Source organism: Heptranchias perlo, unplaced genomic scaffold (genome assembly GCF_035084215.1).
Source record: "Heptranchias perlo isolate sHepPer1 unplaced genomic scaffold, sHepPer1.hap1 HAP1_SCAFFOLD_1021, whole genome shotgun sequence".
In the NCBI taxonomy this organism is placed as follows: domain Eukaryota; kingdom Metazoa; phylum Chordata; class Chondrichthyes; order Hexanchiformes; family Hexanchidae; genus Heptranchias; species Heptranchias perlo.
The window spans coordinates 45,013-62,654 of NW_027138241.1; the positions used below are offsets into that span (position 1 = coordinate 45,013).

Consider the following 17,642-nt stretch of genomic DNA (forward strand, 5'->3'; position numbering starts at 1 on the left):
GCCATTCCCTTTAATTAACGGGCTGCCCTTGTCACGCGCCATTCCCTTTAATTAACGGGCTCCCCTTGTAACGCGTCATTCCCTTTAATTAATGGACTCTCCCAGCAACGCGCCATTCCCTTTAATGAACGGACTCCCCTTGTAACACGCCATTCCCTTTAATTAACGGACTCTCCCTGTAACGCGCCATTCCCTTTAATTAACGGACTCCCCTTGTAACACGCCATTCCCTTTAATTAACGGGCTGCCCTTGTAACGCGCCATTCCCTTTAATTAATGGGCTCTCCCTTGTAACGCGCCATTCCCTTTAATTAATGGGCTCCCCTTGTAAAGCGTCATTCCCTTTAATTAATGGACTCTCCTTGTAACGCGTCATTCCCTTCAATTAACGGACTCCCCTTGTAACGCGCCATTCCCTTTAATTAACGGGCTCCCCTTGTAACGCGCCATTCCCTTTAATTAATGGACTCCCCCTGTAACGCACCATTCCCTTTAATTAACGGGCTCTCCCTGTAACGCGCCATTCCCTTTTATTAACGGGCTCCCCTTGTAACGCGCCATTCCCTTTAATTAATGGACTCTCCCTGTAACGCGCCATTCCCTTTTATTAACGGGCTCCCCTTGTAACGCGCCATTCCCTTTAATTAATGGACTCCCCCTGTAACGCACCATTCCCTTTAATTAACGGGCTCTCCCTGTAACGCGCCATTCCCTTTTATTAACGGGCTCCCCTTGTAACGCGCCATTCCCTTTAATTAATGGACTCTCCCTGTAATGCGCCATTCCCTTTAATTAACGGGCTCCCCTTGTAACGCGCCATTCCCTTTAATTAACGGGCTCTCCCTGTAACGCGCCATTCCCTTTAATTAATTGACTCCCCTTGTAACACGCCATTCCCTTTAATTAACGAGCTCTCCCTGTAACGCGCCATTCCCTTTAATTAACGGGCTGCCCTTGTCACGCGCCATTCCCTTTAATTAACGGGCTCCCCTTGTAACGCGTCATTCCCTTTAATTAATAGACTCTCCCTGCAACGGGCCATTCCCTTGAATGAACGGACTCCCCTTGTAACACGCCATTCCCTTTAATTAACGGGCTCCCCTTGTAACGCGTCATTCCCTTTAATTAATGGACTCTCCCTGCAACGCGCCATTCCCTTTAATGAACGGACTCCCCTTGTAACACGCCATTCCCTTTAATTGACGGGCTCCCCTTGTAACGCGCCATTCCCTTTAATTAATGGACTCTCCCTGTAATGCGCCATTCCCTTTAATTAACGGGCTGCCCTTGTAACGCGCCATTCCCTTTAATTAACGGGCTCTCCCTTTAACGCGCCATTCCCTTTAATTAATTGACTCCCCTTGTAACACGCCATTCCCTTTAATTAACGAGCTCTCCCTGTAACGCGCCATTCCCTTTAATTAACGGGCTCCCCTTGTAACGCGTCATTCCCTTTAATTAATGGACTCTCCCTGCAACGCGCCATTCCCTTTAATGAACGGACTCCCCTTGTAACGCGCCATTTCCTTTAATTAACGGACACTCCTTGTAACGCGTCATTCCCTTTAATTAACGGGCTCCCCCTGTAACGCGTCATTCCCTTTAATTAACGGACTCTCCCTGTAACGCGCCATTCCCTTTAATTAACGGGCTCCCCTTGTAACACGCCATTCCCTTTAATTAACGGGCTGCCCCTGTAACGCGCCATTCCCTTTAATTAATGGACTCTCCCTGTAACGCGCCATTCCCTTTAATTAACGGACTCCCCTTGTAACACGCCATTCCCTTGAATTAACGGGGCTCCCTGTAACGCGCCATTCCCTTTAATTAACGGACTCTCCCTGTAACGCGCCATTCCCTTTAATTAACGGGCTCCCCTTGTAAAGCGTCATTCCCTTTAATTAATGGACTCTCCCTGTAACGCGCCATTCCCTTTAATTAACGGGCTCCCCTTGTAACACGCCATTCCCTTTAATTAACGGGCTCCCCTTGTAACGCGTCATTCCCTTTAATTAACGGGCTCTCCCTGTATCGCGCCATTCCCTTTAATTAACGGGCTCCCCTTGTAACGCGCCAATCCCTTTAATTAACGGGCTCTCCCTGTAACGCGCCAATCCCTTTAATTAACGGTCTCCCCTTGTAACGCGTCATTCCCTTCAATTAACGGACTCCCCTTGTAACGCGCCATTCCCTTTAATTAACGGGCTCTCCCTGTAACGCACCATTCCCTTTAATTAACGGACTCCCCTTGTAACACGCCATTCCTTTTAATTAACGGGCTGCCCCTGTAACGCGCCATTCCCTTTAATTAATGGACTCTCCCTGTAACGCGCCATTCCCTTTAATTAACGGACTCTCTCTGTAACGCGCCATTCCCTTTAATTAACGGGCTCCCCTTGTAAAGCGTCATTCCCTTTAATTAATGGACTCTCCCTGTAACGTGCCATTCCCTTTAATTAACGGGCTCCCCTTGTAACACGCCATTCCCTTTAATTAACGGGCTCCCCTTGTAACGCGTCATTCCCTTTAATTAACGGGCTCTCCCTGTATCGCGCCATTCCCTTTAATTAACGGGCTCCCCTTGTAACGCGCCAATCCCTTTAATTAACGGACTCCCCTCGTAACGCGTCATTCCCTTTAATTAATGGACTCTCCCTGTAATGCACCATTCCCTTTAATTAACGGGCTCCCCTTGTAACGCGCCAATCCCTTTAATTAACGGACTCCCCTCGTAACGCGTCATTCCCTTTAATTAATGGACTCTCCCTGTAATGCACCATTACCTTCAATTAACGGACTCCCCTTGTAACACGCCATTCCCTTTAATTAACGGACTCCCCTTGTAACGCGCCATTCCCTTTAATTAACGGGCTCCCCCTGTAACGCGTCATTTCCTTTAATTAATGGACTCTCCCTGTAACGCGCCATTCCCTTTAATTAACGGGCTCCCCCTGTAACGCGTCATTTCCTTTAATTAACGGGCTCTCCCTGTAACGCGCCATTCCCTTTAATTAACGGGCTCCCCTTGTAACGCGCCAATCCCTTCAATTAATGGACTCCCCCTGTAACGCGTCATTCCCTTTAATTAACGGGCTCTCCCTGTATCGCGCCATTCCCTTTAATTAACGGGCTCCCCTTGTAACGCGTCATTCCCTTTAATTAACGGGCTCTCCCTGTAACGCGTCATTCCCTTCAATTAACGGACTCCCCTTGTAACGCGCCATTCCCTTTAATTAACGGACTCCCCTTGTAACGCGCCATTCCCTTTAATTAACGGACTCCCCTTGTAACACGCCATTCCCTTTAATTAACGGACTCCCCTTGTAACGCACCATTCCCTTTAATTAACGGGCTCCCCTTGTAACACGCCATTCCCTTTAATTAACGGGCTCCCCTTGTAACGCGTCATTCCCTTTAATTAACGGGCTCTCCCTGTATCGCGCCATTCCCTTTAATTAACAGGCTCCCCTTGTAACGCGCCATTCCCTTTAATTAACGGACTCTCCTTGTAACGCGCCAATCCCTTTAATTAACGGTCTCCCCTTGTAACGCGTCATTCCCTTCAATTAACGGACTCCCCTTGTAACGCGCCATTCCCTTTAATTAACGGGCTCCCCTTGTAACGCGTCATTCCCTTTAATTAACGGACTCTCCCTGTAAGGCGTCATTCCCTTTAATTAACGGGCTCTCCCTGTAACGCGCCATTCCCTTTAATTAACGGGCTCTCCCTGTAACGCGCCATTCCCTTTAATTAACGGACTCTCCCTGTAACGCGCCATTCCCTTTAATTAACGGACTCTCCCTGTAACGCGCCATTCCCTTTAATTAACGGACTCTCCCTGTAACGCGCCATTCCCTTTAATTAATGGACTCTCCCTGTAACGCGCCATTCCCTTTAATTAACGGGCTCCCCTTGTAACACGCCATTCCCTTTAATTAACGGGCTGCCCTTGTAACACGCCATTCCCTTTAATTAACGGGCTCCCCTTGTAACACGCCATTCCCTTTAATTAACGGGCTCCCCTTGTAACGCGTCATTCCCTTTAATTAACGGGCTCTCCCTGTAACGCGCCATTCCCTTTATTTAACGGGCTTTCCCTTGTAACGCGTCATTCCCTTTAATTAACAGGCTCCCCTTGTAACGCGCCATTCCCTTTAATTAACGGACTCTCCCTGTAACGCGTCATTCCCTTTAATTAACGGGCTCTCCCTGTAACGCACCATTCCCTTCAATTAACGGGCTCCCCTTGTAACGCGTCATTCCCTTTAATTAACAGGCTCCCCTTGTAACGCGTCATTCCCTTTAATTAACGGACTCTCCCTGTAACGCACCATTCCCTTTAATTAACAGGCTCCCCTTGTAACGCGCCATTCCCTTTAATTAACGGACTCTCCCTGTAACGCGCCATTCCCTTTAATTAACGGGCTCCCCTTGAAACACGCCATTCCCTTTAATTAACGGGCTCCCCTTGTAACGCGCCATTCCCTTTAATTAACGGGCTCTCCCTTTAACGCGCCATTCCCTTTAATTAACGGACTCTCCCTGTAACGCGCCATTCCCTTTAAATAATGGTCTCCCCTTGTAACGCGCCATTCCCTTTAATTATTGGTCTCCCTGTAACGCGCCATTCCCTTTAATTAACGGGCTCTCCTTGTAACGCGCCATTCCCTTTAATTAATGGACTCTCCCTGTAATGCGCCATTCCCTTTAATTAATGGACTCCCCTTGTAACGCGCCATTCCCTTTAATGAACGGGCTCTCCCTGTAACGCGCCATTCCCTTTAATTAACGGGCTCTCCCTGTAACGCGCCATTCCCTTTAATTAACGGGCTCCCCTTGTAACGCGCCATTCACTTTAATTAACGGACTCCCCTTGTAACGCGCCATTCCCTTTAATTAACGGGCTCCCCTTGTAACACGCCATTCCCTTTAATTAACGGACTCTCCCTGTAACGCGCCATTCCCTTTAATTAACGGGCTCTCCCTGTAACGCGCCATTCCCTTTATTTAACGGGCTCTCCCTTTAACGCGCCATTCCCTTTAATTAACGGGCTCTCCCTGTAACGCGTCATTCCCTTCAATTAACGGACTCCCCTTGTATCGCGCCATTCCCTTTAATTAACGGGCTCCCCTTGTAACGCGCCATTCCCTTTAATTAACGGGCTCTCCCTGTATCGCGCCATTCCCTTTAATTAACGGGCTCCCCTTGTAACGCGCCATTCCCTTTAATTAACGGACTCCCCTTGTAACGCGCCATTCCCTTTAATTAACGGGCTCCCCTTGTAACGCGCCATTCCCTTTAATTAACGGGCTCTCCCTTTAACGCGCCATTCCCTTTAATTAACGGGCTCTCCCTGTAACGCGCCATTCCCTTTATTTAACGGGCTCTCCCTTTAACGCGCCATTCCCTTTAACGCGCCATTCCCTTTAATTAACGGGCTCCCCTTGAAACACGCCATTCCCTTTAATTAACGGGCTCTCCCTGTAACGCGCCATTCCCTTTAATTAACGGGCTCCCCTTGAAACACGCCATTCCCTTTAATTAACGGGCTCCCCTTGAAACACGCCATTCCCTTTATTTAACGGGCTCTCCCTTTAACGCGCCAATCCCTTCAATTAATGGACTCCCCCTGTAACGCGTCATTCCCTTTAATTAACGGGCTCTCCCTGTATCGCGCCATTCCCTTTAATTAACGGGCTCTCCCTTTAACGCGCCATTCCCTTTAATTAACGGGCTCCCCTTGTAACACGCCATTCCCTTTAATTAACGGGCTCCCCTTGTAACGCGTCATTCCCTTTAATTAACGGGCTCTCCCTGTAACGCGTCATTCCCTTCAATTAACGGACTCCCCTTGTAACGCGCCATTCCCTTTAATTAACGGACTCCCCTTGTAACGCGCCATTCCCTTTAATTAACGGACTCCCCTTGTAACACGCCATTCCCTTTAATTAACGGACTCCCCTTGTAACGCACCATTCCCTTTAATTAACGGGCTCCCCTTGTAACACGCCATTCCCTTTAATTAACGGGCTCCCCTTGTAACACGCCATTCCCTTTAATTAACGGGCTCCCCTTGTAACGCGTCATTCCCTTTAATTAACGGGCTCTCCCTGTATCGCGCCATTCCCTTTAATTAACGGGCTCCCCTTGTAACGCGCCATTCCCTTTAATTAACGGACTCTCCTTGTAACGCGCCAATCCCTTTAATTAACGGTCTCCCCTTGTAACGCGTCATTCCCTTCAATTAACGGACTCCCCTTGTAACGCGCCATTCCCTTTAATTAACGGGCTCCCCTTGTAACGCGTCATTCCCTTTAATTAACGGACTCTCCCTGTAACGCGTCATTCCCTTTAATTAACGGGCTCTCCCTGTAACGCACCATTCCCTTTAATTAACGGGCTCTCCCTGTAACGCGCCATTCCCTTTAATTAACGGACTCTCCCTGTAACGCGCCATTCCCTTTAATTAATGGACTCTCCCTGTAACGCACCATTCCCTTTAATTAACGGACTCTCCCTGTAACGCGCCATTCCCTTTAATTAATGGACTCTCCCTGTAACGCGCCATTCCCTTTAATTAACGGGCTCCCCTTGTAACACGCCATTCCCTTTAATTAACGGGCTGCCCTTGTAACACGCCATTCCCTTTAATTAACGGGCTCCCCTTGTAACACGCCATTCCCTTTAATTAACGGGCTCCCCTTGTAACGCGTCATTCCCTTTAATTAACGGGCTCTCCCTGTAACGCGCCATTCCCTTTATTTAACGGGCTCTCCCTTGTAACGCGTCATTCCCTTTAATTAACAGGCTCCCCTTGTAACGCGCCATTCCCTTTAATTAACGGACTCTCCCTGTAACGCGTCATTCCCTTTAATTAACGGGCTCTCCCTGGAACGCACCATTCCCTTTAATTAACGGGCTCCCCTTGTAACGCGTCATTCCGTTTAATTAACAGGCTCCCCTTGTAACGCGTCATTCCCTTTAATTAACGGACTCTCCCTGTAACGCGTCATTCCCTTTAATTAACGGGCTCTCCCTGTAACGCACCATTCCCTTCAATTAACAGGCTCCCCTTGTAACGCGCCATTCCCTTTAATTAACGGACTCTCCCTGTAACGCGCCATTCCCTTTAATTAACGGGCTCCCCTTGAAACACGCCATTCCCTTTAATTAACGGGCTCCCCTTGTAACGCGCCATTCCCTTTAATTAACGGGCTCTCCCTTTAACGCGCCATTCCCTTTAATTAATGGACTCTCCCTGTAACGCGCCATTCCCTTTAAATAATGGTCTCCCCTTGTAACGCGCCATTCCCTTTAATTATTGGTCTCCCTGTAACGCGCCATTCCCTTTAATTAACGGGCTCTCCTTGTAACGCGCCATTCCCTTTAATTAATGGACTCTCCCTGTAACGCGCCATTCCCTTTAATTAATGGACTCCCCTTGTAACGCGCCATTCCCTTTAATGAACGGGCTCTCCCTGTAACGCGCCATTCCCTTTAATTAACGGGCTCTCCCTGTAACGCGCCATTCCCTTTAATTAACGGACTCCCCTTGTAACGCGCCATTCCCTTTAATTAACGGGCTCCCCTTGTAACACGCCATTCCCTTTAATTAACGGACTCTCCCTGTAACGCGCCATTCCCTTTAATTAACGGGCTCTCCCTGTAACGCGCCATTCCCTTTATTTAACGGGCTCTCCCTTTAACGCGCCATTCCCTTTAATTAACGGGCTCTCCCTGTAACGCGTCATTCCCTTCAATTAACGGACTCCCCTTGTATCGCGCCATTCCCTTTAATTAACGGGCTCCCCTTGTAACGCGCCATTCCCTTTAATTAACGGGCTCTCCCTGTATCGCGCCATTCCCTTTAATTAACGGGCTCCCCTTGTAACGCGCCATTCCCTTTAATTAACGGACTCCCCTTGTAACGCGCCATTCCCTTTAATTAACGGGCTCCCCTTGTAACGCGCCATTCCCTTTAATTAACGGGCTCTCCCTTTAACGCGCCATTCCCTTTAATTAACGGGCTCTCCCTGTAACGCGCCATTCCCTTTATTTAACGGGCTCTCCCTTTAACGCGCCATTCCCTTTATTTAACGGGCTCTCCCTTTAACGCGCCATTCCCTTTAATTAACGGGCTCCCCTTGAAACACGCCATTCCCTTTAATTAACGGGCTCTCCCTGTAACGCGCCATTCCCTTTAATTAACGGGCTCCCCTTGAAACACGCCATTCCCTTTAATTAACGGGCTCCCCTTGAAACACGCCATTCCCTTTATTTAACGGGCTCTCCCTTTAACGCGCCATTCCCTTTAATTAACGGGCTCCCCTTGTAACACGCCATTCCCTTTAATGAACGGGCTCCCCTTGTAACGCGCCATTCCCTTTAATTAACGGGCTCTCCCTGTAACGCGCCATTCCCTTTAATTAACGGGCTCCCCTTGTAACGCGTCATTCCCTTTAATTAACGGGCTCTCCCTTTAACGCGCCATTCCCTTTATTTAACGGGCTCTCCCTTTAACGCGCCATTCCCTTTAATTAACGGGCTCCCCTTGAAACACGCCATTCCCTTTAATTAACGGGCTCCCCTTGTAACGCGTCATTCCCTTTAATTAACGGGCTCTCCCTTTAACGCGCCATTCCCTTTAATTAATGGACTCTCCCTGTAACGCGCCATTCCCTTTAAATAATGGTCTCCCCTTGTAACGCGCCATTCCCTTTAATTAACGGGCTCCCCATGTAACGCGCCTTTCCCTTTAATTGACGGGCTCCCCTTGTAACGCGCCATTCCCTTTAATTAACGGACTCTCCCTGTAACGCGTCATTCCCTTTAATTAACGGGCTCTCCCTGTAACGCACCATTCCCTTTAATTAACGGGCTCCCCTTGTAACGCGTCATTCCCTTTAATTAACAGGCTCCCCTTGTAACGCGTCATTCCCTTTAATTAACGGACTCTCCCTGTAACGCGTCATTCCCTTTAATTAACGGGCTCTCCCTGTAACGCACCATTCCCTTTAATTAACAGGCTCCCCTTGTAACGCGCCATTCCCTTTAATTAACGGACTCTCCCTGTAACGCGCCATTCCCTTTAATTAACGGGCTCCCCTTGAAACACGCCATTCCCTTTAATTAACGGGCTCCCCTTGTAACGCGCCATTCCCTTTAATTAACGGGCTCTCCCTTTAACGCGCCATTCCCTTTAATTAATGGACTCTCCCTGTAACGCGCCATTCCCTTTAAATAATGGTCTCCCCTTGTAACGCGCCATTCCCTTTAATTATTGGTCTCCCTGTAACGCGCCATTCCCTTTAATTAACGGGCTCTCCTTGTAACGCGCCATTCCCTTTAATTAATGGACTCTCCCTGTAACGCGCCATTCCCTTTAATTAATGGACTCCCCTTGTAACGCGCCATTCCCTTTAATGAACGGGCTCTCCCTGTAACGCGCCATTCCCTTTAATTAACGGGCTCTCCCTGTAACGCGCCATTCCCTTTAATTAACGGGCTCCCCTTGTAACGCGCCATTCACTTTAATTAACGGACTCCCCTTGTAACGCGCCATTCCCTTTAATTAACGGGCTCCCCTTGTAACACGCCATTCCCTTTAATTAACGGACTCTCCCTGTAACGCGCCATTCCCTTTAATTAACGGGCTCTCCCTTTAACGCGCCATTCCCTTTAATTAACGGGCTCTCCCTGTAACGCGTCATTCCCTTCAATTAACGGACTCCCCTTGTATCGCGCCATTCCCTTTAATTAACGGGCTCCCCTTGTAACGCGCCATTCCCTTTAATTAACGGGCTCTCCCTGTATCGCGCCATTCCCTTTAATTAACGGGCTCCCCTTGTAACGCGCCATTCCCTTTAATTAACGGACTCCCCTTGTAACGCGCCATTCCCTTTAATTAACGGGCTCCCCTTGTAACGCGCCATTCCCTTTAATTAACGGGCTCTCCCTTTAACGCGCCATTCCCTTTAATTAACGGGCTCTCCCTGTAACGCGCCATTCCCTTTATTTAACGGGCTCTCCCTTTAACGCGCCATTGCCTTTATTTAACGGGCTCTCCCTTTAACGCGCCATTCCCTTTAATTAACGGGCTCCCCTTGAAACACGCCATTCCCTTTAATTAACGGGCTCTCCCTGTAACGCGCCATTCCCTTTAATTAACGGGCTCCCCTTGAAACACGCCATTCCCTTTAATTAACGGGCTCCCCTTGAAACGCGTCATTCCCTTTAATTAACGGACTCCCCTTGTAACGCGCCATTCCCTTTAATTAACGGGCTCCCCTTGTAACGCGTCATTCCCTTTATTTAACGGGCTCTCCCTTTAACGCGCCATTCCCTTTAATTAACGGGCTCCCCTTGTAACACGCCATTCCCTTTAATGAACGGGCTCCCCTTGTAACGCGCCATTCCCTTTAATTAACGGGCTCTCCCTGTAACGCGCCATTCCCTTTAATTAACGGGCTCCCCTTGTAACGCGTCATTCCCTTTAATTAACGGGCTCTCCCTTTAACGCGCCATTCCCTTTATTTAACGGGCTCTCCCTTTAACGCGCCATTCCCTTTAATTAACGGGCTCCCCTTGAAACACGCCATTCCCTTTAATTAACGGGCTCCCCTTGTAACGCGTCATTCCCTTTAATTAACGGGCTCTCCCTTTAACGCGCCATTCCCTTTAAATAATGGACTCTCCCTGTAACACGCCATTCCCTTTAATTAATGGACTCTCCCTGTAACGCGCCATTCCCTTTAATTAACGGTCTCCCCTTGTAACGCGCCATTCCCTTTAATTAACGGTCTCCCCTTGTAACGCGCCATTCCCTTTAATTAACGGGCTCCCCTTGTAACGCGTCATTCCCTTTAATTTACGGACTCTCCCTGTAACGCGCCATTCCCTTTAATTAACGGGCTTCCCTTGAAACGCGCCATTCCCTTTAATTAACGGGCTCTCCATGTAACGCGCCATTCCCTTTAAATAATGGTCTCCCCTTGTAACGCGCCATTCCCTTTAATTAATGGTCTCCCTGTAACGCGTCATTCCCTTTAATTAACGGACTCTCCCTGTAACGCGCCATTCCCTTTAATTAACGGGCTCCCCTTGAAACGCGCCATTCCCTTTAATTAACGGGCTCTCCATGTAACGCGCCATTCCCTTTAAATAATGGTCTCCCCTTGTAACGCGCCATTCCCTTTAATTAATGGTCTCCCTGTAACACGCCATTCCCTTTAATTGACGGGCTCCCCTTGTAACGCGCCATTCCCTTTAATTAACGGACTCCCCTTGTAACGCGCCATTCCCTTTAATGAACGGGCTCCCCTTGTAACACGCCATTCCCTTTAATTGACGGGCTCCCCTTGTAACGCGCCATTCCCTTTAATTAACGGACTCCCCTTGTAACGCGCCATTCCCTTTAATGAACGGGCTCCCCTTGTAACGCGTCATTCCCTTTAATTAACGGGCTCTCCCTGTAACGCGCCATTCCCTTTAATTAATGGACTCCCCTTGTAACGCGCCATTCCCTTTAATTAATGGACTCCCCATGTAACGCGCCATTCCCTTTAATTAATGGACTCCCCTTGTAACACGTCATTCCCTTTAATTAACGGGCTCCCCATGTAACACGCCATTCCCTTTAATTAACGGACTCCCCCTGTAACACGCCATTCCCTTTAATTAACGGGCTCCCCCTGTAACGCGTCATTCCCTTTAATTAACGGACTCCCCTTGTAACGCACCATTCCCTTTAATTAACGGACTCACCTTGTAACGCACCATTCCCTTTAATTAACGGACTCCCCTTGTAACGCGCCATTCCCTTTAATGAACGGGCTCTCCCTGTAACGCGCCATTCCCTTCAATTAACGGACTCCCCTTGTAACGACCCATTCCCTTTAATTAACGGACTCCCCTTGTAACGCGCCATTCCCTTTAATTAACGGACTCCCCTTGTAACGCGCCATTCCCTTTAATGAACGGGCTCCCCTTGTAACGCGTCATTCCCTTTAATTAACGGGCTCTCCCTGTAACGCGCCATTCCCTTTAATTTACGGACTCTCCCTGTAACGCGCCATTCCCTTTAATTTACGGACTCTCCCTGTAACGCGCCATTCCCTTTAATTAACGGGCTCTCCCTGTAACGCGCCATTCCCTTTAATTAACGGACTCCCCTTGTAACGCGCCATTCCCTTTAATTAATGGACTCCCCTTGTAACACGCCATTCACTTTAATTTACGGACTCCCCTTGTAACGCGCCATTCCCTTTAATTAATGGACTCCCCTTGTAACACGCCATTCCCTTTAATTAATGGACTCCCCTTGTAACACGCCATTCACTTTAATTTACGGACTCCCCTTGTAACGCGCCATTCCCTTTAATGAACGGACTCCCCTTGTAACGCGCCATTCCCTTTAATTAATGGACTCCCCTTGTAACGCGCCATTCCCTTTAATGAACGGGCTCCCCTTGTAACGCGTCATTCCCTTTAATTAACGGGCTCTCCCTGTAACGCGCCATTCCCTTTAATTAACGGGCTCCCCTTGTAACGCGCCATTCCCTTTAATTAATGGACTCCCCTTGTAACACGCCATTCCCTTTAATTAACGGGCTCCCCTTGTAACGCGCCATTCCCTTTAATTAATGGTCTCTCCCTGTAACGCGCCATTCCCTTTAATTAACGGGCTCCCCTTGTAACGCGTCATTCCCTTTAATTAACGGGCTCTCCCTGTAACGCGCCATTCCCTTTAATTAACGGGCTCCCCTTGTAACGCGCCATTCCCTTTAATTAACGGGCTCTCCCTGTAACGCGCCATTCCCTTTAATTTACGGACTCTCCCTGTAACGCGCCATTCCCTTTAATTAACGGGCTCTCCCTGTAACGCGCCATTCCCTTTAATTAACGGACTCCCCTTGTAACGCGCCATTCACTTTAATTTACGGACTCCCCTTGTAACGCGCCATTTCCTTTAATTAACGGACTCCCCTTGTAACGCGCCATTCACTTTAATTTACGGACTCCCCTTGTAACGCGCCATTTCCTTTAATTAACGGGCTCTCCCTGTAACGCGCCATTCCCTTTAATTAACGGGCTCTCCCTGTAACGCGCCATTTCCTTTAATTAACGGACTCCCCCTGTAACGCGCCATTCCCTTTAATTAACGGACTCTCCCTGTAAAGCACCATTCCCTTTAATTAACGGGCTCCCCTTGTAACGCGCCATTCCCTTTAATTAACGGACTCTCCCTGTAAAGCACCATTCCCTTTAATTAACGGACTCCCCTTGTAACGCGCCATTCCCTTTAATTAACGGGCTCCCCTTGTAACGCGCCATTCACTTTAATTTACGGACTCTCCCTGTAACGCGCCATTCCCTTTAATTAACGGGCTCCCCTTGTAACGCGCCATTCCCTTTAATTAACGGGCTCCCCTTGTAACGCGCCATTCCCTTTAATTAACGGGCTCCCCTTGTAACGCGCCATTCCCTTTAATTAATGGACTCCCCTTGTAACGCGTCATTCCCTTTAATTAACGGGCTCCCCATGTAACACGCCATTCCTTTTAATTAACGGACTCCCCTTGTAACGCGCCATTCCCTTTAATGAACGGGCTCCCCTTGTAACGCGTCATTCCCTTTAATTAACGGGCTCTCCCTGTAACGCGCCATTCCCTTTAATTAACGGACTCCCCTTGTAACGCGCCATTCCCTTTAATTAACGGGCTCTCCCTGTAACGCGCCATTCCCTTTAATTAACGGACTCTCCCTGTAACGCGCCATTCCCTTTAATTAACGGGCTCTCCCTGTAACGCGCCATTCCCTTTAATTAACGGGCTCCCCTTGTAACGCGCCATTCCCTTTAATTAACGGGCTCTCCCTGTAACGCGCCATTCCCTTTAATTAACGGGCTCTCCCTGTAACGCGCCATTCCCTTTAATTAACGGACTCTCCCTGTAACGCGCCATTCCCTTTAATTAACGGGCTCTCCCTGTAACGCGCCATTCACTTTAATTTACGGACTCCCCTTGTAACGCGCCATTCCCTTTAATTAACGGACTCCCCCTGTAACGCGCCATTCCCTTTAATTAACGGGCTCCCCTTGTAACACGCCATTCCCTTTAATTAACGGACTCCCCCTGTAACGCACCATTCCCTTTAATTAATGGACTCCCCCTGTAACGCACCATTCCCTTCAATTAATGGACTCCCCTTGTAACACGCCATTCACTTTAATTTACGGACTCCCCTTGTAACGCACCATTCCCTTTAATTAACGGGCTCCCCTTGTAACGCGTCATTCCCTTTAATTAACGGACTCTCCCTGTAACGCGCCATTCCCTTTAATTAACGGACTCCCCTTGTAACGCGCCATTCACTTTAATTTACGGACTCCCCTTGTAACGCGCCATTCCCTTTAATTAATGGACTCCCCTTGTAACGCACCATTCCCTTTAATTAACGGACTCCCCTTGTAACGCGCCATTCACTTTAATTTACGGACTCCCCTTGTAACGCGCCATTCCCTTTAATTAACGGGCTCCCCTTGTAACGCGCCATTCCCTTTAATTAATGGTCTCTCCCTGTAACGCGCCATTCCCTTTAATTAACGGGCTCCCCTTGTAACGCGTCATTCCCTTTAATTAACGGGCTCTCCCTGTAACGCGCCATTCCCTTTAATTAACGGGCTCCCCTTGTAACGCGCCATTCCCTTTAATTAACGGGCTCCCCTTGTAACGCGCCATTCCCTTTAATTAACGGGCTCTCCCTGTAACGCGTCATTCACTTTAATTTACGGGCTCCCCTTGTAACGCGCCATTCCCTTTAATTAACGGGCTCTCCCTGTAACGCGTCATTCCCTTCAATTAACGGACTCCCCTTGTAACGCGCCATTCCCTTTAATTAACGGGCTCTCCCTGTAACGCGTCATTCCCTTCAATTAACGGACTCCCCTTGTAACGCGCCATTCCCTTTAATTAACGGGCTCTCCCTGTAACGCGCCATTCCCTTTAATTAATGGTCTCCCTGTAACGCGCCATTCCCTTTAATTAACGGACTCCCCCTGTAACGCGCCATTCCCTTTAATTAACGGGCTCTCCCTGTAACGCGTCATTCCCTTCAATTAACGGACTCCCCTTGTAACGCGCCATTCCCTTTAATTAATGGTCTCCCTGTAACGCGCCATTCCCTTTAATTAACGGGCTCCCCTTGTAACGCACCATTCCCTTTAATTAATGGTCTCCCTGTAACGCGCCATTCCCTTTAATTAACGGGCTCCCCTTGTAACGCGCCATTCCCTTTAATTAACGGGCTCTCCCTGTAACGCGCCATTCCTTTTAATTAACGGACTCCCCTTGTAACGCGCCATTCCCTTTAATGAACGGGCTCCCCTTGTAACGCGTCATTCCCTTTCATTAACGGGCTCTCCCTGTAACGCGCCATTCCCTTTAATTAACGGGCTCCCCTTGTAACGCGCCATTCCCTTTAATTAATGGACTCCCCTTGTAACACGCCATTCCCTTTAATTAACGGGCTCCCCTTGTAACGCACCATTCCCTTTAATTAATGGACTCCCCCTGTAACGCGCCATTCCCTTTAATTAACGGGCTCTCCCTGTAACGCGTCATTCCCTTTAATTAACGGGCTCCCCTTGTAACGCGCCATTCCCTTTAATTAACGGGCTCTCCCTGTAACGCGTCATTCCCTTTAATTAACGGGCTCTCCTTGTAACACGCCATTCCCTTTAATTAACGGACTCCCCTTGTAACGCGCCATTCCCTTTAATTAACGGACTCCCCTTGTAACGCGCCATTCCCTTTAATTAATGGACTCCCCTTGTAACACGCCATTCCTTTTAATTAACGGACTCCCCTTGTAACGCGCCATTCCCTTTAATTAACGGGCTCCCCTTGTAACGCGCCATTCCCTTTAATTAACGGGCTCTCCCTGTAACGCGTCATTCCCTTTAATTAACGGGCTCTCCTTGTAACACGCCATTCCCTTTAATGAACGGGCTCTCCCTGTAACGCGCCATTCCCTTTAATTAACGGGCTCCCCTTGTAACGCGCCATTCCCTTTAATTAACGGGGCTCTCCCTGTAACGCGCCATTCCCTTTAATTAACGGACTCCCCTTGTAACACGCCATTCCCTTTAATTAACGGACTCCCCCTGTAACGCACCATTCCCTTTAATTAACGGGCTCTCCCTGTAACGCGCCATTCCCTTTAAATAATGGTCTCCCTGTAACGCACCATTCCCTTTAATTAACGGGCTCCCCTTGTAACGCACCATTCCCTTTAATTAACGGGCTCTCCCTGTAACGCGCCATTCCCTTTAAATAATGGTCTCCCTGTAACGCACCATTCCCTTTAATTAACGGGCTCCCCTTGTAACGCACCATTCCCTTTAATTAACGGGCTCTCCCTGTAACGCACCATTCCCTTTAATTAACGGGCTCTCCCTGTAACGCGCCATTCCCTTTAATTAACGGGCTCCCCTTGTAACGCGCCATTCCCTTTAATTAACGGGGCTCTCCCTGTAACGCGCCATTCCCTTTAATTAACGGACTCCCCTTGTAACACGCCATTCCCTTTAATTAACGGACTCCCCCTGTAACGCACCATTCCCTTTAATTAACGGGCTCTCCCTGTAACGCACCATTCCCTTTAATTAACGGGCTCCCCTTGTAACGCACCATTCCCTTTAATTAACGGGCTCTCCCTGTAACGCGCCATTCCCTTTAAATAATGGTCTCCCTGTAACGCACCATTCCCTTTAATTAACGGGCTCCCCTTGTAACGCACCATTCCCTTTAATTAACGGGCTCTCCCTGTAACGCGCCATTCCCTTTAAATAATGGTCTCCCTGTAACGCACCATTCCCTTTAATTAACGGGCTCCCCTTGTAACGCACCATTCCCTTTAATTAACGGGCTCTCCCTGTAACGCACCATTCCCTTTAATTAACGGGCTCTCCCTGTAACCATCTGTTAATCAGCATTTTCCTTGATTGCTTTTGTCAGGATTCTCCGGACTTTGTGCCGGAAGTTGAAACTGCCAGAATCGTTCGACTTCCGGCACCTCGCCCATCTAACTCCGGGCTACGTGGGCGCCGATTTGATGGCACTCTGCCGTGAGGCTGCCATGAGCGCGGTTAACCGGATCCTGATCCAGAGGCCGGCGGAAGACATGTGCGGGAGAAGATCAGAGGGAGAGGGAGGTGGGAGCTTGGAGAAACCGCAGGAGTCTGGCCAGGTGAGGCAAACTCCATCGACCCAGACACTCACTCTACACTGTCCCATCAAACACTCCCAGGGCAGGTACAGCACGGGTTAGATACAGAGTAAAGCTCCCTCTACACTGTCCCATCAAACACTCCCAGGGCAGGTACAGCACGGGTTAGATACAGAGTAAAGCTCCCTCTACACTGTCCCATCAAACACTCCCAGGGCAGGTACAGCACGGGTTAGATACAGAGTAAAGTTCCCTCTACACTGTCCCATCAAACACTCGCAGAGCAGGTACAGCATGGGTTAGATACAGAGTAAAGCTCCCTCTACACTGTCCCATCAAACACTCCCAGGGCAGGTACAGCATGGGTTAGATACAGAGTAAAGCTCCCTCTACACTGTCCCATCAAACACTCCC

At 48.9% G+C, this 17,642-nt stretch overlaps 1 protein-coding gene across 1 annotated transcript in view; it reads left to right on the top strand.

The window, feature by feature from the left end:
- Positions 1 to 17,249, top strand: part of LOC137307511 (nuclear valosin-containing protein-like) — a gene marked incomplete at both ends in the record, with an annotated part of 36,164 nt that extends 18,915 nt beyond the window's left edge. Inside the window, one exon of the mRNA XM_067976840.1 lies at positions 17,018 to 17,249. Within this exon, the coding sequence (XP_067832941.1) occupies positions 17,018 to 17,249 (232 nt within the window). The remainder of the gene's footprint in view (positions 1 to 17,017) is intronic.
- Between the last annotated feature and the right edge of the window lie 393 nt (positions 17,250 to 17,642).